Genomic DNA, 22,828 nt, shown 5'->3' with positions numbered 1-22,828 from the left:
ACCCTGTCCTTCCTGCGCCGGCAGTTCTGGTGGCCTACTATGGCAGAGGATGTCCGGGGGTACGTCTCAGCCTGCCCCACTTGTGCCCGCAGCAAGGCATCCCATCAGCCCCCGTCTGGTCTGCTGCGGCCCCTCCCCGTACCCAGTCGTCCATGGTCCCACATCGCGGTCGACTTTGTCACTGGTCTCCCCCTGTCCCAGGGTGACTCAGTCATCCTCACCATTGTGGACCGGTTTTCAAAGTCTGTGCGGTTGGTGGCCCTGGCGAAGCTGCCAACCGCAGCGGAGACTGCAGAGCTGCTGACTGCCCATGTCTTCAGGCTGTACGGGCTCCCCCAGGATGTGGTGTCCGACCGTGGTCCCCAGTTCACCTCGAAGGTGTGGCAGGCCTTCTGTGGGGGTATTGGGGCCACGGCAAGCCTCTCATCCGGCTACCACCCCCAGACCAACGGGCAGGCCGAGAGGACCAATCAGAGTCTGGAGTCGGCACTCCGCTGCATGGCTTCCCTCCATCCATCCTCCTGGAGCAGGGACCTGCCCTGGGTTGAGTACTCCCTGAATGCCATGGTCAGCGACTCCACCGGCCGGTCACCTTTTGAGTGTTCCCTGGGGTACCAGCCCCCCCTGCTCCAACTCCAGGAGGCTGATGCTTCGGTCCCGTCTGTCCAGGCTCACATCCGTCGGTGTCGGCGGGTTTGGGCCTCTGTGCGCTCGGCTCTGCTCTGTGCTACGTCGCGGGCCGCTCGGGGTGCCAACCGGCGCCGCTCCCCTGCACCTGAGTACCAGGCCGGCCAGCGGGTTTGGCTGTCCACTGCTGACCTCCCCCTCCACGTCCCCTCCCGGAAGCTGGCGCCCAGGTTCATCGGCCCCTATGTCATCGACCGGGTGATCAACCCTGCGGCTGTCCGGCTGGTCCTCCCCCACTCCCTTCGGCGTGTCCACCCGGTGTTCCACGTCTCCCGGGTCAAGCCCGTCGTCACAAATGCTCTTGTGCCGCCGGCTCCTGCTCCGCCCCCTCCTCAGCTGGTGGATGGTCACCCTCAGTGGGCGGTTCGGCGGCTCCTTCGGGCCCGGCGCCAGGGCCGGGGGTTCCAGTACCTGGTGGACTGGGAGGGGTATGGGCCTGAGGAACGGAGCTGGGTTCCCAGGTCACAGATCATGTCCCCTGCCCTCCTCCGGGACTTCTACAGGGCCCACCCTGATGCCCCGGGTGGGCCCCGGATGGCCGCACCTGGAGGTGCTTGCTCGGGGGGGGGTCCTGTTACGGCTCCACCCACACCCTCCTCCTCTGCTCCTTCACACCCCTCTGTTCCGGCCTCAGCCACTCCCAGCACCTCAGCTCGCTCCCAGCGGGCACTCCTCAGACACAGCTGCAACAGGTTGAGTTGACGAGGTGAAGGAGCCGGATCACTGCACACCTGCTGCCACTCTCCAATCAACCCCTCTGCCTACAAGACTCCAGCTCTCCTGCCAGTCATCGCCAGATCTTCCCTGATAGTTACCTGGCAAGTACCTAGAAAAGACGCAGACTCCCTGCGAAGTGTTTGTTGCTGTTGCCTTTTTGCCTTTTGGCTTTTTGACCTTTTTTGCCTCCTTGCCTTGCTCCAACTCACATTCAACCTCTCTTCCCACAGATCTCCCCTCTCCAGCAGTGATCCGGCTTGCCTGCCTGTCAACCAGCCCAGTCACCTCACCTGCTCTTCACCTCCAGCTCACCTCCGGTTCCCCTCCAGCTCACCTCCAGCTCACCTCCAGCTCACCGAGCCTTTTCCCCCCACATCACCCTGCTAATAAAACCCTGAACTCTACTAAATCCTGCCTCCTGTGTTGTGCGCTCGAGCCTCTCCCCGCTGCCCCTAACAATAGGTCAGTAAGCTGTAATACCTTATTTATGAACTGTTCTATTTATTCTCTACTAACCCTTTAAGTTGTTTAAAATGTCCTAACAAAACACTCACAAATTCTCCTAAACCCAGACACAGTAGTCAATATGCAAATAAACAAATGAATACCAACTGGTAAGTATTAATTATTTACTTTAGCAAATATTAATCACCTTTTGATAATGAAAATAAAAAAATACAAAAAATAATTACATTCAATTCTTTTTATATTTACTTTCAGTCAATAAATTCAACAAATAAATGGTTTCTCTGACATTCAAAACGTCTTTTCAATGTTCAAAAATCAACAAATAAATGGTTTCTGTGACATTCAAAACGTCTTTTCAATGTTCAAAAATCAACAGACATCAAACAGTCACTTATTAAACACTCTTAACCTAAAGCCGGCACTCTTTTCTAATGAATAAAAATAAAATGGGTACCCTTTAATCAGTAAATCGTTGCAGGCCTGAGACATGGCTTGTGTACGTGGGAGCCTCAAACCCACATGGCTACTCCGCGACTGGCGCCGAAATAAACAAACACCGATGATATTGAACTCACTGCACTGGAATCCTCCCGGTCCGTCCGGTTCAACAGCGGACTGCTCGAACGTGGGCCTCCGACGACGAGTCACTCCAGCTCCAGGTGTCCTGCTCCAAGTGTTGTCTGTGCTAGACTCACACACACCTGCACGGCATCTCCTGCAGCTCCATTTGCGGCAAAAGTCGTCTTCACCGATGGGATTGCTGTGTTAGCTTCTCAGTGGTGATGGGCTTCAGGCTAGTTAGCATGAGCTAGGCTAACTTTAGCTGTGCTGTGCTACTCGGCGACACTTCCCTCCGGAATCCGTCTCATGTCGATTCTCGACAACAGGTTAAGTTCACTGCGCACTTACTCCGAGATGCTCTGTCCGATGTCTCTGTTATGCACCTTCTTTAACCCTTTTTCTTTTAAATGTCTTTTCTGGCCGTCGCCTCGTCCCGCCATGCAGCTTCCTCTTTTCTCTGCTCTTCCCTCGCTTCTCCTCCTCTTCCGGTCGACCTGTAACCTCCGGCACTGATTGGATTTTTCCCCACGGTACATAAACTCAACAAAACATATATTTTTACTTTGAGATATTATTTTTTACATTCTTTCCTACAAAAAAAAATCTTTCTTACATGAAATAAGAAATAAATAAAATAAATAAACAAAATGAGTGCTTTATTTATTTCAACTTATTTATTTCTCTCTATTTTTCTTTTTTTTTTTTTTTTAACAGGGTTACATAGGGAATGTCATGCAAATAGAAGATTGAATGTCGTGTTGAAAGTCTTTTCAGTCTGCATGATAAGAGAACATGTTAAGTTTTTAGTTTCACTGTGTTAATCTTGTTTGTTACACTGTCAAAGTTCCGACCTGTTAACCTTCATTATGAAAGAAGTTGTTTTGATATGAAAGAATCTAAAAAATACTTTATATCGTTTCATAAAGTTCTGTTTGTGCGTAGAAGGTTAGCTAGCTAAACCTGGAGCTCTAACAGAGCTAAAGCTTATTTAGCTGTTTTACATGTCACTATTCTTTTATCTATGTGAGCTGTGTGTGTGTATGTGTGTCTAGGGCATATCTCGCTGACCGTTAGTCAGACTGACCTCAGATTTTGCATGTGTCTTGCACATGGTACGAAGGTGTGCATCCTCGATTTTAAAGATTTTTGAATTCATTTTTCATGATATCATTATTTAAGTAGGATGTGTTGCGGCATTGCACTGTTCCAGATCGGAGGCCTTTTAGGGGAGCTCCGCGCCATTGTGTGATAGGCCTACACCTGGTCAGTAACACAATTCACTCTGGATGTCCACCCTGACTCATCTCATCTGTAAGTCTATTTAGCCTACCTATCTTTTGGAGTTTTTAAGTGCGCTACAAGGTTCGATTTTTGCATGTAGTGTGCAAATTCTGTTATTCGGGATTAGCATGCTAATCGGAGATTTAGCTTTATTCACTTCTTATGTTGCATTACTATGTAACATTCATGTTGCTTAGGTAATGCCCATAATCATTTGATATGAGATATTTACATGCAATATAGTTTATCAGCTAATTGGGTTCATGTTCATGTAATTTTAGTGCAGCATACTGCGTAATGTGCTATCTCACGATTAGCATGCTAACGAATACATACTTCCTACAGGCACTGCACTAGTAATGCAAAAAACATGAAAATCTATCATTTCTTTCTTGCTTGCTTTTTATTCGACTACTTTCATCTCACAGCTGCAGTTATTAGTAAATTTGTCACTTCTGAGTTTCAAAATTAATGAAACCATCTCAAAGTCAACACTTTTAAAGTCCATAATAACCCATCTATGATCTATGACAGATGTGACGGTTATATTGGTGCAAGTTGGATCAGTTATTTTTCATTTCAAACAAATTAAACAAGGCAATAAGGTGCAGAGGCAACATGGCCACATGATTTATTCTCAGCAATACTTCACAGTGAGTTCTGTTACAAAATTGACATATTCTGTGAAAGTGACAAGACCGTCACCGTCTGCATCCAGCTCCTTGGCGTAAGCTTCAAATTCAGCTTTGCTTGTTGGCTAAAGACAGAAAAACAGTGGGGGTTGTAAGTAGACTGTAAAACACACACAGAAAAATATAGGTCAAACACATATACAGTTCTCTGTTGGAATAGTTCTACATCTTTTTACTTACCAGCACAGGGAGCTCACAGAATAGCAGCCGAGTAAGTTCCTTCTTGGTCAAAGTGTCTTTGTCTCCTTCTTTTCCAGAGTACTTGTCGAAGATTTTCCTGAGGAGGTCCATTGCCTGTGTGAGCTCTGTCATGGTGGCTGGAATGAGAAAATAGTGTTGACTGTGTAGTCCAGTATCCAGAGACACAATAAAGTAAGGTGGTGCTGTAGATCATTTTAAACAACTTCTCACCAGAATTCCTGATAGCTTTAATTGAGAAGAAGACCCACCAATTCAAATATGGTTGCTTTTTTATTATCTAAATTATTCATTCATTTCATTCATTACCATTAACCGCTTATCCGCGGGGCTGGAGCCGATCCCAGCTGACATTGGGCGAGAGGCAGGGTACACCCTGGACAGACTATCGCAGGGCTAACACATTGCCTACGGGCAATTTAGAGTCCCCAATTAAACCTAAGTGCATGTTTTCGGACTGTGGGAGGAAGCCGGAGTACCCGGTGGTAACCCACGCTGACACGGGGAGAACATGCAAACTCCACACAGAAGAGCCACAGGCAGGAGGCGAACCGGTGCCCCTCTAGCTGTGAGGCGAGAGCGCTAACCACTACACCACCATGTAGCCCCTTATCTAAATTATGATTGTTAAAATTTGACCATAGGCATAGCGCTCTCTACAAGTACACTGACCACACCCAGAAGCTCACTCATGCATGTTATGCCACATAATGTTACATATCAGGTCGCTATCATATCAGGTTGTTTAGATAAACTAAATAGCTAATGCTGATTTTAAAAAAGGCATTTGTAAAAGATGTTTCTACTTACCAAAGTTGACTTTTAGAGGTCGAAGGTAGAGAGGTTGAGATGGTGGACGAGAAGGATGTGTGAAGAAAGCACGGACACAAACCTTCTTAAATACAGGTTGACTAACCCAAGCCCCTGCCCTTTTTTTCTTCTAATGTGTTAACTGCAAGCACAGCCGGTTTTGCAAGGTGGATCCGAGGCCCATAATTACTGCATGAATTAACCCTGAAAGGCATTACATACTGTAGGTCAAGCAATGTTAAGCATTTCCTGCTATGACATAGCAGGGAATCAGCTACAAGGAGACCTATCCCACGACCTGAGTGATCTCGATGGTTCATAGTTAATCAGAAGGTCACTAATGTATTTTGGCCAAAAACGATTCCGTGCTTTATAAACCAGCAGCAGTATTTTAAAATCTATTCTCTGACAGACTGGGAGCCAGTGTAAAGACCTTAGAACTGATATGATCCACATTCTTGGTCTGAGTGAGGACTTTAGCAGCAGCATTCTGAATCAGCTGAAGTTGCTTTTTAGGGAGACGTGTGAAGACACTGTTACAGTAATCAAGTCAAGACAAGTTTTTAGAGTTTTAACGTTGTATGAAAACCTTGAGGGGTTGAAGGTAGAGAGGTTGAGATGGTGGATGAGAAGGACGTGTGAAGAGAGCACAGACACAAACTTTCTTAAATACAGGATGATCAACCCTCTTCCCACCTGTAAAAAAAAATTGCACAGCTGGTTCTGCAGAGTGGACCCCAGGGCTATGCTCAATTATTGTATGCATTGATGCATTTAAGGCATAGTGAAGGAATGTTAAGCATTTTCTGCTGTGACGTAATAGGCAAGGACCAATGACTTGATGACTAAACAAAAGATTGTATGTAAAACCTTCAAAGAATTATTGTTATAAGGTGTAAAAAAAAAAAAGCAAAAATGACAGATGCTACTGCTATATTGACTTAAACCTGTTTATCTAGGTTTGAAAATGACTTTAAAAAAAAAAAAAGTGTCCATTTGATACTGACAGTAAGAAGAAAAGAACTATGAGCTTTACTTTAATGATGGCTTCTTTGTTTTTTCCTTGACAATCACTGCCATTTATTTGTAGAAAACCATGTATTTGCGTCCATTTGTTTGAAAGTACGGCCCTTATAAACTGATTATGATTTGTTTATTTTAACGCAATATCTGGGTACACTCAAGGAATATCTTTGCTTCATCAGACAAAATATCAGCATATATCCTTATCCTGATACTGACTGTTTGCTTTACTTCAAGGGACAAAAAGATGTATGTTAAAAGATGTATCTGGAAGTTCATTAAAGACCCTCTATAGGTTTGAAGAAGTGCCAGTGTTGCTCAATGGATGGACAGAGAAGAAGATTGCTGCACATTAGTTGCTTCAGGCTAGTTTATAACGACATAACCTGTTTTTCTGTAGAGGTGAGAAATGGTTAATTTTATAATCTTGTTGGCTATACAATCATGCCATGTTCTCTCATATTCTGGTTTGTTCATTACCTTTGAAATCGAGATTTTAGAGGATGTTTTCAACTTTCAGATACAGATTTTGACATATTTCTTAAAGCAAATTCCCTTTATGTACCTACTTGTACTGTGTAGTAAAATATGTAAGAATAAATCAACCATAATCACTTAATTAAGGCAGTGGTTTCCCACAAACTGATGCAAATAGATGGTTTCCTACAAATAAATGGGAGAGAACATTCCTACTTACTTACTTACTTTTGTGTGAGGCCCATTGATTTTAAACATGTTGTAAACATGTGACAATAGCTGTTTCAAACCGACTTTGGTTATGGCTAGATGAAATATTAGAGTAAGGTAAAGATATTGCACAGAGGTGCTCACAGTACATATTTTCTATATTCTGGGAACAAATTTACAAAGAAAGACACTTGACTGGAAATATGGGCAACCACCTAAAAACCAGCTTCACAGGTCCTTGAGTACTACAATAGTAACTTGTTCGTTTGGGAATGCAGCTGTACATCGAAACAGGTTATGTATATTCTATTCATGTTCTACCTGTCCACCAACTGCCCTTTCAATAAATCAAAGTTTTGTATTCATCATTTATGAGGATCCAATGCCAATACTTTGATTAAAATCTCCCACAGTTTTAAAATAGCATTGACTGATATCAGATATTGGGCCGGAGAACAGGGATGTTGAATATGACAGCGTGGTGATCGGCACTTCTGTCAGACAGAGAAAATTAATATTCCTGTATAATGATGTTGTGGATAAGGAGTGCTTTATTGTTGAGGGAGCAGGCATTTTGTAACATGAAAGTTACAGTGTTTGTTGTTTAGGGAGGTAGGAGAGTGATGCTGTCAACATAGACCAGGGATGGGCAACTGGTGGCCCGGGGGCTGCATACGGCCCACACCATCACTTGAAGTGGCCCTCAGTACAACTACATGCATTTGAGCATGGAATCTCAAAAGTGCAGTGTGAAAATGCACAAAATTACTTCTTGCAATTAATGTTGGTCTTGCACTGAAAAAAGAAAGAAATCACAGTAAGTGTTTATTTTTTATTTGCTTCAAACCTTTTGTATTCCTATTTATACTGTTATACATGCATTTGAGCATGAAATATGTTAAGTTACTGCACTGCAAACATATTTAAAATTGCAGTTTCATCATATCTGGTTAAGTGCACGGTCCTATATGTGGCCCTGTGGTAGTGTCCATGAAAAATTGTGGCCCCCTCCAGCATTTAAGTTGCCCATCCCTGTCATAGACCAAAGATCTCAGGTTACTGGGTTGCACGTGTGGTTTGTTGTGATGATGAAGTCCCAGAGGGGTGGAGTGCTGGTCGGATTGTACAGTGTGTATCAGAATAGACAAACTTTCATGAATCGGGATGCTCGGTGAAGATGGGAGTGCCTGAGATTGGCAAATGTGTTTTTCTGACAGTTTAACCTGTAAATATTTTTATATGATGCAAAAACATCATTTTCTTTTTTAAAGTTATGAGGCTGAAGTGTTGCTGCATAACAGGAATAACAGATACAGCTTTTTACAGGACTACTTTCATCTCACAGCTGGAGTTTTTTGTTAATTTGTTACTTATGACTTTCAGAATTAATGAAAAAAGTAACTCATAGTCAACACATTTAAGTCCATAATAACCCATCTATGATTCATCTGTGTGTGTTTTACCAAGTTTTCCTTCACAGAACATGTGATAATGACTTGTGTGTTCCACATGTAACTGTTGCTGCAAGTTGGATCACTTATTTTTCATTGAGAACAAATTAAACAAGGCAAAAGGGTTCAGAGGCAACGTGGCCACACAATTTATTCTGAAGAATACATCACAAGGAGTTCTACTAGATATTTTGCAAACTCCTGGAAAGTAACATAACCGTCACTGTTGACGTCCATCTCTTTGACGTAAGCTTCAACTTCAGATTTGCTTTCAGCCTAAATACAGAAAAACAGTGGGGGTTGTAAGTAGATTGTAAAACATAAAAATATATATGTCAAAGAGGCATTCACAGTTGGAATAGTGCTGCATCGTTTTACTCACCGGCAGAGTAAGCTCATTCAAGAGCATACGAGTAAGTTCACTCTTGGTCAAAACGTCTTTCTCTCCAATTTCAGAGTACTTGTTGAAGGTTTTCCTGACGATCTTTATTGCCTGTTCGAGCTCAGCCATTCTTTCTGGAAAGAAAAAAAAGTTCAGTATTTATTTAGGTCATTAGTCATTTATTCATTTTAATGGATGTGGTTATTTCTAGTGACCATTGGTTCTAAACAAGAGACACAATAGTATGTTGGTGCAACAGAGAAGCAAGTTTGGTGTTACTTATGTTGTAGATAACCTTTTTGACTTTGGTTTGCTCTTTTTTAAAGGCTCTCTTTTACTGTTTTTGGTTTGAAACATCAAGGAAATGGGAAAATTGTTGTAGTTTTGTGCATTACCTTATTGGTGCAAATGAAGGAATAAACTATCAAAATGAACAAGGACTCAACCACAATCCTGTTGATCATTTTACATGACATTTCATTGTTACTTTATGTCTTCCCCAGAGCTCTTAGCTTTAATTGACTGAAGTCCCACCAATTCCAATATGGTTGCTATTTTATTATCCAAACTGTGATTGTTCAAATTGGACCATAGACTCTTATTACTCTTCAGACGTAAGGCTCTACAAGTAAAAAAAAAAAAAACACCCCCAGAGGCATGCCATATCATATTACATAACATGTAGCAACTGTTTAGATAAACTTCATAGCTAATGCCGATTTTGAAAACTATATGTAAAAGATGTTTCTACTTACCAAAGTTGTTTGAAATCTTTGAGATATCAAAGTTCGAGTGGTGGATGAGAAGGATGTGTGAATAGAGCACGGACACAAACCTTCTTAAATACAGGCTGACCAACCCTCTTTTCAAGCCCCCTCCCCTCTTTCTTCCTATGTAATGTAAACGGCAAAAACTAGCACGGCTGGTTTTGTGGACCCCAGGGCTAGACTCTATACAGCACATGCATTGACCCTGACAGGTGTTACATAGGGAGTGAAGCATTGTTAAGTATTTACTGCTATAACCAATGACTTGATGAGGAAGCAGAAGATTGAATACAAAACACAAAGAATTGTCGATATAAAGTGTAAAACAAGAAGATATAAATGGCACATGCTACTGCTACATCCACTTAAACCTGTTTATTTGAGTTTGAAAATGGCTTGAGTGTTTGCTTTCTCCCGTTTATTTGTTGACAACTGCCTGTTTGCATCAGTTTGTTTGAAAGCACCACCCTTTATAAACTGATTATGGTTAATTTATTCTTAGGCAATTTCTGGCTAGGAATATCTCCAATTCAACAGACAAAAATATGTCAAAATATGTATTTGGAAGTTCATTTGAAACCCTCTACATTTCAACAGCTAAAACATGAGTCAAAATCTGTATGTAAAGGTTAATAAAAACCCTCTACAGGTTTGAAGAAGTGTGAATGTTGCTTAAGGGAGAGACAGAGAAACAGATTTTGGTTATGATTCAGAATAATTAACAAAGTTAGGCACCCATCTCCTGGTTTAAAGTGCAGGGTTGGTTGGTGCCATCCACCTCCGGACCTGGGCTTTGGTTAAATACAAATACAATTCTATTAAATGGTGGGGATCTTGTATTATTATTACTTTTAAATTTTAGTGATATTGCACACAGGTGTTCTCAGTATAATATATTCTGTAAAAGAATGTACAAAGAAACACACTTAGTGATTATTTCACTGGAAATATTGGCCACCACATACAAACCAGCTTCACAGGTCCTTGATCAATACAGTATTAACTTGTTTGAGTGGGAATGCAGCTGCACATCAAAACAGGTTATGTAAATATAAACCTGCACAACCTGTGGAGAGCTAATAGCCTATAGCATCTAATGTTGCGATCTTTGGACTGTGGAAGGATAAATTGGAGGAAGAAGCCACACTGACATAGGGAAAATATACAAAAACCGCACACAGAAGAGCCACAGACCCGAGTCAAACCAACAAGCCTCTTGCTGTGAGGCAAAAGTGTGAGCCACTACACCACCGTGCACCCTGGCTAAATGCTAATAAAATGAGTGGGGATTATTTTTTTAATTTAAGCAATATTGCACAGAGGCCTTTTCAGTATTTTAACTTTTACAAATGCTCTAAACAGTTGCTACCTGTTATGTAACATTATGTGGTGTGACAATGCTTAAGTGAGCTTCTGGGTGTGGTTAGTTTACTTTTGCAGTGCTACGCCTGAATAGGATTAACATCCTTTAATCTATGGTCAAATTTCAACAATTATAATTTGGATTATAAAATAGCAACCAGATCTGAATTTGTGGGACTTCAGCCATTTAAAGGTAAGAGCTCTGTGAAAAACATAAATAAACATATAGTAACAATGACAAGTTGTGTAAAATGATCTACAGGCATGGAGTAGGGTCTGCAATAGTTTGTTCCCTCATTTACACCAACAAATAATAAACAAAAATGCAATTCAGTATTTTATTTTTCTGTAAACAAGTGTACAATGAAACACACTTGGAGATTATGTAATTTGAAATCTGGTCCAAACCATGCGAACCAGCGTCACAGGTCCTTGATTAATACAGTAACTTGTTAGTGTGAGAATGCAGCTGTACATCAAAACCGGTTATGTAGATATAAACCTGCACAACCTGTGGAAAGCTAATAGCCTAAAGCAGCTAATGTTACAATCGTCTTCTCTGCCCCTCACTCAAGCAACATTTGCACTCAGGAACTCCTTTTATTCTTTCATGCCTCATACATATTTTTTTGGGCCACCTGAACCACCATGTGCCCCTACCTGTCTGTCTGCCCTGCCCCCCTTATGTTGAAATGCTATTATCAGGAAAGCCATATGAGCCTACAGCAATGCAAGTGCACAGCTGACTTTACATACTTTTGTGAATGGAATGGATACATTATTTATAATGTAAGGACTCAGATTCCAATACTTCGACTAAAACTTCCCACAGGTTGAAACTTTGACTGATATCAGATCTTTTTTATGTCATAATATATGTAATTCAAATTATCAAGTCTCTCTGTCTTTTCTCTTGTTCTCCCTTTTGATGTATTTGTGTCACATTACATAAGTAAACCCCACATTTATATTGTTATATTTGTTGTTGTTCACTATTCCATTCAGAAGACGGGCCAGCACACGTGCTCTGCTCAAGTAAATTTGTGCAAACAATGGAAATGTGTCCATACAATGTTATATATCAATTAATATATAGTTATAGTTATGGTATGCTTCATTTCAATTGGATTTTCATCCTCTATGACAAGTTAACTCACTCCCTCTTCAGCCTGTGTAGAAACAGGTATACCTCACAGCCTGTACTTTCGCAAATAAAAAAAAACTGCTGCTGGCGGGGATGTAAAGATCCTGTTTGAAGTGCCTGCATAAGAAATGGTTTACCATTAGTCTTGAAGTAGGAAAGACAAACCCGTCTAACGTTGTATTGGTGAACAATCGGATTCAAGTCTTAAAAATAAAATTCAAATAACAATAAAATCATTCAGTTGATAATCAACAACCTCCTGTTGGCTGTACAACCATGTCGTGTTCCATCATATTCTGTAAGGTAGTTTGTTCAATTGTTTTGGAACTGAGATGTAGAGGGTTTATAATGAAGTTCAAGATACATGTTTTGACATATTTTTTGGCTGATGAATGAAAGATATTCCATAAGTTTACCCAGGAATTGCCTAAGAATAAATGACCATAATCCGTTTATAAAGGGCGGTGCTTTCAAACAAATTGATGCAAACATGCAGTTGTCAACAAATAAACGGGAGAAAACAAATACTCAAGCCATTTTTAAAACTCAAACAAAGGTTTGAGTTGATGTAGAAGTAGCATCTGCCATTTATATATTTTTGTTTTACACTTTATATCGACAATTCTTTGTGTTTTGTATTCAATCTTCTGCTTCTTCATCAAGTCATTGGTTATAGCAGTAAATACTTAACAATGCTTCACTCCCTATGTAACACCTGTCAGGGTCAATGCATGTGCTGTATAGAGTCTAGCCCTGGGGTCCACAAAACCAGCCGTGCTAGTTTTTGCCGTTTACATTATATAGGAAGAAAGAGGGGAGGGGGCTTGAAAAGAGGGTTGGTCAGCCTGTATTTAAGAAGGTCTGTGTCCGGGCTCTATTCACACATCCTTCTCATCCACCACTCCAACTTTGAGATCTCAAAGATTTCCAACAACATTGGTAAGTAGAAACATCTTTTACATATAGTTTTCAAAATCAGGATTTTCTATGAAGTTTATCTAAACAGTGGCTACCTGATATGTAATATTATATGGCATGCCTCTGGGGGTGTTTTTTTTTACTTGTAGAGCGTTACGTCTGAAGAGGATTAACAATCTATGGTCCATTTTAACAATTACAGTTTGTATAATAAAATAGTAACCATATTGGACACCAAACTTGCTTCTCTGTTGCACCAACATACTATTGTGTCTCTTGTTTAGAACCAATGGTCACTAGAAATAACCACATCCACTAAAATGAATAAATGACTAATGACCTAAATAAATACTGAACTTCACAGTCAACACTGTTTTTTTTTCTTTCCAGAAAAATGGCTGAGCTCGAACAGGCAATGAAGGTCGTCAGGGAAACCTTCAACAAGTACTCTGAAATTGGAGAGAAAGACGTTTTGACCAAGAGTGAACTTACTCGCCTGCTCTTGACTGAGCTTACTCTGCCGGTGAGTAAAACGATGCAGCACTATTCCAACTGTGAATGCCTCTTATCTTTTACAATCTACTTACAACCCCCACTGTTTTTCTGTCTTTAGGCTGAAAGCAAATCTGAAGTTGAAGCTTACGTCAAAGAGATGGACGTCAACAGTGACGGTTATGTTACTTTCAAGGAGTTTGCCAAATATCTAGTAGAACTCATTGTGATGTATTCTTCAGAATAAATTGTGTGGCCACGTTGCCTCTGAACCCTTTTGCCTTGTTTAATTTGTTCTCAATGAAAAATAAGTGATCCAACTTGCAGCAACAGTTACATGTGGAACACACAAGTCATTATCACATGTTCTGTGAAAGGAAAACTTGATAAAACAGACACGGATGAATCATAGATGGGTTATTATGGACTTAAATGTGTAGACTTTGAGTTACTTTTTTCATTAATTCTGAAAGTCATAAGTAACAAATTAACAAAAAACTCCAGCTGTGAGATGAAAGTAGTCCTGTAAAAAGCTGTATCTGTCATTCCATTTCAGAGTTTGTTTCAATTATTCTGAAAGTCAGAAGTGACACATTGACTAATAACTGCAGGTGTGAGATGAAAGTAGACCTGTAAAAAGATGTGTCATTACTGTTAAGCAGCAACACTTCAGCCTCATAAATAGTTATTTCCATTTTTCAAGTAAAGGGAAAACATGTTTGCCTATCTCATGCACTCAACTATGGTCCCTGTACATGGTTTATATTAGACTACAGACCAACAGGGTGGAAAAAATTGAGCTAAATTAGCTTTAGCTCTGTGAGGCATCCAGGTGTAGCTAGCTAACCTGGATTACCAACATAAAAAACTACAGAAACATTTTTTTAGATTATTTGTATCAGATCAACTTTCTTCAAATGAAGGTTAACAGGTGTTAACAACTTTGACTGTGTAACAAACAAGATTGACATAGTGAAACTACAAATGTAACATGTTCTCTTATCATGCAGACTAAAAAGACTTTCAACATGACATTCAATATTCTATTTGCCTGACATTACCTAAATGCAAATAAGTTGGGTAGCTTTCCCAAACTGGTTTAACTTGTACAAACAGCCAAAACAAAGAACCCTTCTCTAACACTGACAGTGGTGTATTACACTGCAAGTTTCATTTGCTCACAAAGAGGAAGATTTTTAGTAAATTGCTGCTAAAGGGCTACACAGTGATGCGCTGGTTAGCATCGTTAGCATTGCCTCACGGTATGAGGTTCAAATCCAGGTCTTCTGTGTGTTGTTTACATGTTCTCCACGTCTGCATGGGTTCTCTCTCCGGATCCTCCAACCTCCTCCCACAGTCCAAAGACATGCAGCTTCGGTTTAATTGGTGACTCTAAATTGCCTGTACGAGTGAATGAGAGCGTGAATGGTTCTCTGTCTCTATTTTCCTTGCGATAGCCTTGCAACCTGTCCAGGGTGTACCCCGCCTCTTGCCCGGTGTCAGCTGGGACTGGCTTGAGCCCCCCTGCGACCCGATATTGAATAAGTGGACAATGAATGAATGAATAAATGTTCATGTGCTTAGATTAGCCAAAATTAAGCACATACATACATACACTTTTGGTCTAGCTGTATCTTTCTGTACTTAGAATACATTTTACTTAGTCTTCTTGTGTTTAATATCTGTTGGTTCACATAACATAATCCTGACAAACAACAAATCCAGTCAAAAAAAGGGTTAATTAACACAATGAAATAATGACACTGTTTTTAATGGCTCATGTACAGCGCAGATATGTTTTCAGTAGATGTTGGTGTGTTTGTGGAGGGAGGACGGCAGAATAATTCAGCATGTTTGTGGCCGCAAAAATGCCCCACCCATGAGTCATGGTGTCTCTTGACCACGCCTATTCTCTACTTTTGTCTTCTTCTTACAGTCTGCTGGTGTCTGTCTCTTGTTACATTAATACCAACCACTTACTCTAACCTTCAGATGTTTCACCACACAGCAACCAGCTTATGATTTTAGCAACAGCACACAGTTGCAACACATTGTTTGTACGAGCAGAGACTTGTTGATTGTCGATCGTCTCAATCAAGAATGCAGTTTCCTGGAGGCTGTAGTCTCTTGTACTTGGTGATTTGTTCATAATAGTTTGAAATCTTTCCTTTTGCTGCAGACAAACGCTGTAAAGTCACAGAGACACATGCAGACAGATTGTACAAAAGTAACTTTAGTTGTATTTAATGTATTGTTTCCTTTTTTCCATAATGACTATAAAGCTTCCTTTTCAGTGTTATTTTTACAGTTTACTGGCAGTGGTGGTTCTAGACCAGGGATCAGCAACCTTTATTTAACAAAGAGCCATTGATGGACAAAAAGAGACACAATATGTTGGAATGGAGCCGCAAACATTATTTGGAGCCTTACAATTAAGATGAAACAACCTACCAAGTCCTAATTAGCCTACCAGCATTTCCAATAGGTCATAATGAGTATTTATTAATATGATTTTGTCAGAATCGAGAACCCAAGTGCAAATTTGGAATCAAAAGCTAGCCTAGTTATGGAAAATTCAAAACTTGCCTTGAAGTTGACAAAACTTAGAGCTTAAGGCGATTACTTTCGTAAGCTATGATGCACATTAAGTTGACTAAAATGTGGGGGAAAAAATTGTAATGCTAAATATAAGCTATACATTTTTACAGTTGAAGAATACAAATAGCTTTGGGCCTACACTAATGATAAATTAGACATTTTAATGTAAAGAAATGTTATTACGTATATTTTTTTCTCACAGCCACAGAGAGCCAATGCAGATGGCCTGAAGAGCCACATGTGGCTCCAGAGCCTCAGGTTGCCTACCCCTGTTCTAGAGCATTTGACGTGAGGGGGCGCGCTAGTGTACTATAAAGAACTGAATTATGGTTTGAATACTTGTGTGAATGGCATATTCCCGTTTTTTTTTTTTTTTTTTTTCTAATGGATTTGCAAATAAGGGTAAAATATAAAGATTGCTATTTTGATATCATGGGTCATTTAGTTGAGATTGATGGGCAAGTCAGGTACATTTGATGAGCACTGGTGCATGCAGTAGTATTTTGCTCTCAAGCTGTTATAACTTAAAATGTCCTTACGGGTTATGAATGGATGATTTGATTATCCCCATGCAGTGTGAAAGGAGGTATAACTGAACACCATTTCCCCTACATGGCACACAGGTAGCATAATGTGGCATGAGTGAGCTGGGTGCAGTTTGTGTAACACGTCAACGTGGGCAGATTATGAGTTTGGGCCCTTCGGCAGTGGAGAAGAACGAGTTTCTACTGGTGAAAAAAATCTGGAGAGATAAAATAAAGAAATAAAGAGGGAAAAAAGATATGAAAATGGGCAGGGCTTGGAAAGAGGGTGTGTCAACAACTCTTTAAAAGTGCTTGTGTCCGTGCTCTCTGCTCAAATTCCTTCCTTCCACCCTCTCTATCAACACAAAATGGCAGGCACACCACGTAAGTAAAAATATATCTTTTAAATTATTTTTGAAATACAGCATTAATCATATGACTTTAATTGATCTCATTTTGCATGTAATATAACAGTTAGCGTTAGCTAATATGTTAAAATATTTGGCATGAGATGCATGAGTGAGCTTCTGGGTGTGTGTTTTATATCATGCAAGGTCTGTTTGGGATAAAAATGTCAATCTATTGTAAGATTTTTAGATTTCTAATGATAAAATACAAACAAGCTCCAATTCCTCTGGGGGAAAAACAAAAAAATGTTGTTTAAAAAAACATGCAATAGGGTAGGCAAACTAATAGGAATAGGAGAAGAAACAGTCAGTTAATTTAGTGGACAAGATGAGTGAATATATATATTTTTAAAATTAAAAAAATGAGTTCTATTCACGAGACAAATGAGAAAGTGATCCTCAAGTGCTCATCCAAATCCTCTGTCTGTTAACTGAATGATCCAAATAGAGTCCAATGCACATGTTTATATGTGGCATGAAGCTAAATGAATTACCACAGCCATGTTAGGTGAATAAATTAATAATTGAATTAATATAGCTGAATCACACAATCAACGCTGTTTTCTCATTCCAACAGGACTCTTAATAGCGATGGTGGCAACCAAGGAGGTCTTTGACGAGTATGCAAAAAAAGACGGAGACGCAAGGTCTTTGAGCAAGGCAGAAGTCTCTGAACTGCTCCATAAAGAGATGGGATTTGTAAGTAGAAAAGATACAGAACTATTGCAACAGAGAGCTGTGATGTCATCTTGACATGTTTTTTTAGGTTTGGGAATTTACTTACACTTGTTTTACCTTTTTCAGCCCAAAGACAGTGCTGAAGCAGCTCAATTCTTCGAAAAGCTGGATGAAGACAAGAATGGTGTTGTTTCTTACCAAGAGTATATTGCTCTTGCCGGAGCCCTCCTTTTTATGATGAATTTATAGTTTAGCCGCACTGTCTTTGTTTATTTAAAAAAAAAAAAGATCAGTGATTCAAATTGCACGATGTACAACCACATCTCTCATCAGAGTTGGGTTATTAATTGGCTTGAGGGATTTGAAATGTATTGACTTTAAGTGTGTTTGAGTGTGTCACTGACTTTGAATGTTAAAAGTGACTAATAAACAAATAAAAATAAATGTTTTGTGTTTTATGTGTGTTCTTAAACAAAATACAGATATTGCACAAACTTTTTGCTTCTCTCTATTGCATGTTTACTAGGCAGAAGTATAAAGTCATCTTTAAAAACAATCTGCCTTTTAATGTAATATGCTTACTAAAATAAGCACCTCATTCAGGAACCAATCCCATAGGTAAAAGTTCACTGTTATGTCACTGTTAGGATGTTTTGTACACAGAAAATAACAATGGGTTGAGGCAAACTACTGCAAAATATCTCTGCATGTGGTCCTTATAAAGAGTTTAATATACATAAAATATATCTAGAATGTTTCTCTAAACCGTATAAGCAGTTCATACCATTTCCATAAAACTGAGAGAATATCCTGAAATAACCTTCACTAACATGTTTGTTAAGATTTCAGTAACTGTGCTGCATTTGGTGTTCACTGGGCTGTCCACCAAGGATGTTTTATGAAGCTTGTGTTGAGAGTTTTTACTCTGAGGTGTCCATGCCATTTATCTTCAACAACTAATGATTATTCTCATGATCAATTAATCTGCCAAATATTTTTCTTGATTAATGAGGTAATTGTTGGGTATACAAATACCATACAATAGCAAAAGCATTGTTTTGGTCTCTTAGTCTCGTTTGTGTCTCTTTGTAGTGGGAACGTGTGTCTTAGTCATCATTTTGAGGCTTTTCCCAGTTGGTTCGTGTCTCTTTGAAAACAAAAAAACCCTCACAATTTCTCACAACCATTATTTCCTGAAGCACCAACATGATATCATAAAATTGTTTGTATTGTTCAAACAACAATCCAAAACCCAGATATATTCACTTTACTATCACGTAATACAAAGAAAAGCAGCAAACTCTTACAACTAAGATGCTGGGTGTAAAATAAAAAAGACACTGTCCTTTCCCATAAAACCACCCCATTAGTCAGTTTGTACAAGCAGTTTATTACGACCATATCTACGTTTATTGTTTAGCGAGTGTATATGATGTCACCCATTGGTTTGTTGACTACCAGTTTCAAGCATCCAGTTCAGTGTCAAGGCTGTTGCCATCTTGCGCTACGTCCATCAACATCTTTGTTTTGGAGTTTCCTGTCATTGTGGGACATGCGGTAGTCGGCGACCTACTTGATATTCAAGACGCAAGGCCTTGTGGGAACTCAAACTGTGAACTTAACTCTGATAATACCATGTGAGAGGGGAACGTGTAAATGAGTTGGGTCTGTCCTGATTTGATGTATAGGCAGGAAGTTTAGGGCCACATTGCCTCTTGTCTAGGAGCCAATGCTGGAAAGTGCAACAACCGCAAGTCGAGTGGTGTATGGGACTTTGTTGCTTTGTCATTTAACCAATAATAAAACCTGGAGAACTGAGTGTTGTGTGTGTCTTGTTTGGCCAGCTCACCCATTAACTTAGTGCAGTTGTCAAAACTGCCCTCTTTTTTTTTCTTTTTTTTCGCAAATTGTTTTTCTTTTTTTTTTTCTCATATGAAGTATTAATGGGTCCATTAAGAGGGGAATCTGTTCCTTCTGATGCTTCTTCACGTAATTTTGTTTGGTCATTTGATTTATGATTGCAAGATGGTATTTAAAAAAGGAAAAAAGGGGGGAGGGAAAAAGAAGGGGAGGAGAAAAGGGTTAGTTAAATACTTTACAGGCTATATATTTCCCGTGTTTTGTTTTTTTTGTTTTTGTTGGGGGGGGGTTGCGTGTTAATTAAAAGGAAAAAAAACGAATAATAATCAAATAAATAAATGTAAATGAAATAAAATAAAATTTAAGATTAAACACTGTAAAGAACATATTTGTTTTATATTGGTTTGTAGATGGCTCCTCATTGCTTTTGACTTTAAATGTGCGAGGGTTAAACTCTCCAGTAAAAAGACTGAAGTGCCTGCAATATTTAAAGCAGAAAAATGTGGATATCGCCTTAATGCAAGAAACTCACTTGAAGTCTGTTGATGTCAACCAATTCCAGAATAAACAGTGCAAAGTGTTAGTTTCTTCCTCTGCCTCAAATAAGATGGAGGGAGTGCTAATATTAACTAGAAGAAAATTAAATCTTTCTTTAAAATCCTCTGATTCTGACAGTGAAGAAATATTTTGTTATGCAATAGTGACCCTTAACAATATTAAAATCTGTCTGGCCTCAATCTATGCTCCTAATGTCTTGAATCCTGATTTTTTTTTTTCACTCCATCAAATCCACTTTGTTGTCATTTCCTGATGCTACTCTCATCCTGGCGGGCGACTTTAATTTGTTATTGTATATATCCTCATGACCTATGCGTTAGAAAATTATTTTTTCTGCCCCAATCACAATTCAAGACTTACCATTCTCTGTTATCAAACAACTTATAATATAAGATTATAAAACAATATTTAGCCCAAAAACTTAAATCATTAACATACTGTCAGCTCAATAAGATATACTGACAGCCAGCCCCTCTTCCAACCCCCTGATCTTCAGTTAGGGGCTGAACAAACCAAACAAACAAAGACGGACATGTCCAGATTTGTAAGTGAAGAATATTAAAACTAATATTTTCATGGATAAAAAGCCTTACAAGGTAACCAAGAGGTAAGAAACAAATTGGATGATAAATAATTGTTCTGAGGGTATTTTATGGATCATTTAAGACACTGGTCAAAACCAACCTGCTAACACCATGGATAGTAACAGAAACCTAACACAAGAAGAAGACTAAATGGGACAATTATTTACACATAATTGTCTTCAAGAAGATTTGAAACTAGCGATTGTGAAAAGTAATCCCATTATATAATGAGATAGATAAGACCGGAGCACTTTTGCAACCACTGTTGCCAACCTCTGTTGGACTTTTGAAAGAATGCAGGTTTAAGGCCCTTCCAGGTATGCTTCACTGCTCAGACCCACAGGTTGATGCCTGGCGACAACCTGTAGTGGCTATAGTAATTATGACCAGAGCAAAGAAAGAAGTCAGGTGACATAATATCAAGAGCAACAAAATCTGCATAACACAGTAAGTCTCTCTGCTGATACATAGGACTGCAGGCCCCATGTAAAGCACAGCAGGGCCTCAAAATGGTTTCAGTTTGGTTAATTCCAGGAGCAAAAACTACTTGGTACTAGGTCCAGGAAAAGATCGTAGTTTGGATTAAATTAAGTATGTTATGCCAAAAGTTATCTTAGGGCGTGTGTCATATAGTAAAATGGGTGTGTCTTGTAGTACAGGGGCCATTTTGTGTAGCCTGTGAGACTGCAGATGGACCAGGATGGCCTGTGCCCAGTAGGCCCATTTAGTAATCCATCCATGAAAGTCAGTCTTTGGTAAGATTATAACAATTCTAATAGCAACAATTGAACACTGGTGGGAATTAAGTAAATTAAGATACGAATTTTGGGGAAAACCCATAATAAAAACAGTTGATGACATGCAGTGGGGTGGGACAACTAAGAGGAACTGAAAACTGGTGCTGAGCCAACATGTTTGAGATGAAGAAGTGAATGGGCAGAATGGGAGAAAAGAAAAAGGCAGAGTGTCAGAGAAGAGTTGACAGAGCAACCACAGAGCAAGATTTAGAGAGAAGGAAAATCTGAATTTTGGCTTGGACTGAAACAAATGTTCCAAATAATGATCAGGGATGCATAAAGGGGCAAGAAAGAGTTAAATTCCAGCTTTCGCAGTTTGGTGCTTTTCTGAAAAAAAGAGGAAAAAAGGAATAAAAAGGGAAAAAATACATCAAGAGGGGCAGGGCTTGGAAAGAGGGTGTGTCAGCATCTATTTAAAACTGTTGGTGTTTGTGTTCTCCGCTCAAATCCCTCTTGACCACCATCTCTACCAACACAAGCTTTCATACAGCTTTGGTAAGTAGAAATATTATTTTTTAAAACCTTTTTGAAATGCAGTTCATTGAGAGAAATTTAAGAGACTTGCCTTTCACAACAAACTTACAATTTGCATTTCTTTTGACCCACCTATACTTGATCATGTCTCTTATATAAAACCACTGGTCATGAGTATTTACTCCTGAAAGACACAAAACATGTGACAGAGCAACAACAACAATATGATTATATATATATATTAAATCTAAATAAGAAGTTCTAATTATGAGACAAATGAAAAAGTGTGTCGGGCAGTAACATTTCTAAACTGAAGGAGCTGCTCATCCAAACCCCTCCCAGTCCGTTAACTGGATGATCCAACGCAGTAATTACAATGCATGTGTTTAAACTTAGCATGAAGCATTGATACATTACCAAGTCGATGTGGTAGGTGAAAAAAAAATACAATTTAGTTAATAAAAACTGATAAAAAGTCAACGATGTTTTCTCATTCCAGCCACCATGTCACAGCTAATGCGGGTAATGGACGAACTCAAGGCTATCTTCGAGAAGTATGCAAAAGACGAAGGAGACAAAAACACTTTGACCAAGAAAGAACTCTGTAATCTGCTCCGCAAAGAGATACCAGAAGTGGTAAGTAGAAGAGCTATGATGCCATTTTGACATATTATTTTAGGTTTTTGGAATTTACTTACAACTCGTACT

The 22,828-nt window shown here is 39.5% G+C and overlaps 2 protein-coding genes and 2 long non-coding RNA genes across 6 annotated transcripts; 2 read left to right on the top strand and 2 right to left on the bottom strand.

The window, feature by feature from the left end:
* The first annotated feature begins 3,175 nt into the window (after positions 1–3,175).
* LOC131976427 (uncharacterized) lies at positions 3,176–14,026 on the top strand. 2 transcript variants are annotated; one of them, XR_009394793.1, is made up of 3 exons: positions 3,176–3,744; positions 13,539–13,671; positions 13,762–14,026. It is a non-coding gene; the product is annotated as an uncharacterized LOC131976427 (long non-coding RNA). The 2 variants fall into 2 exon arrangements; XR_009394792.1 differs by lacking the exon at positions 3,176–3,744 and adding an exon at positions 13,114–13,169 and having other exon boundaries at positions 13,762–14,025.
* Positions 4,325–5,514, bottom strand: LOC131976426 (protein S100-G-like). The gene is made up of 3 exons (XM_059339453.1): positions 5,415–5,514; positions 4,587–4,723; positions 4,325–4,471 (listed from the first exon to the last, which is right to left on the bottom strand). The coding sequence occupies exons 2-3, from the start codon at positions 4,716–4,718 to the stop codon at positions 4,352–4,354; spliced, it is 252 nt and encodes an 83-aa protein (XP_059195436.1). The 5' UTR covers positions 4,719–4,723; positions 5,415–5,514; the 3' UTR covers positions 4,325–4,351.
* Positions 8,709–9,774, bottom strand: LOC131976428 (uncharacterized). 2 transcript variants are annotated; one of them, XR_009394794.1, is made up of 3 exons: positions 9,713–9,774; positions 8,958–9,091; positions 8,709–8,851 (listed from the first exon to the last, which is right to left on the bottom strand). It is a non-coding gene; the product is annotated as an uncharacterized LOC131976428 (long non-coding RNA). The 2 variants fall into 2 exon arrangements; XR_009394795.1 differs by lacking the exon at positions 9,713–9,774 and adding an exon at positions 9,353–9,378.
* A 3,092-nt stretch (positions 14,027–17,118) lies between the features above and the next one.
* Positions 17,119–18,291, top strand: LOC131976425 (protein S100-A6-like). Its single transcript, XM_059339452.1, has 3 exons — positions 17,119–17,146; positions 17,747–17,868; positions 17,974–18,291. The coding sequence occupies exons 1-3, from the start codon at positions 17,131–17,133 to the stop codon at positions 18,094–18,096; spliced, it is 261 nt and encodes an 86-aa protein (XP_059195435.1). The 5' UTR covers positions 17,119–17,130; the 3' UTR covers positions 18,097–18,291.
* Positions 18,292–22,828: the final 4,537 nt, after the last annotated feature.

This window comes from Centropristis striata, chromosome 8, assembly GCF_030273125.1.
Source record: "Centropristis striata isolate RG_2023a ecotype Rhode Island chromosome 8, C.striata_1.0, whole genome shotgun sequence".
In the NCBI taxonomy this organism is placed as follows: Eukaryota; Metazoa; Chordata; class Actinopteri; order Perciformes; family Serranidae; genus Centropristis; species Centropristis striata.
This window is presented reverse-complemented; position numbering and strand designations above follow the sequence as displayed.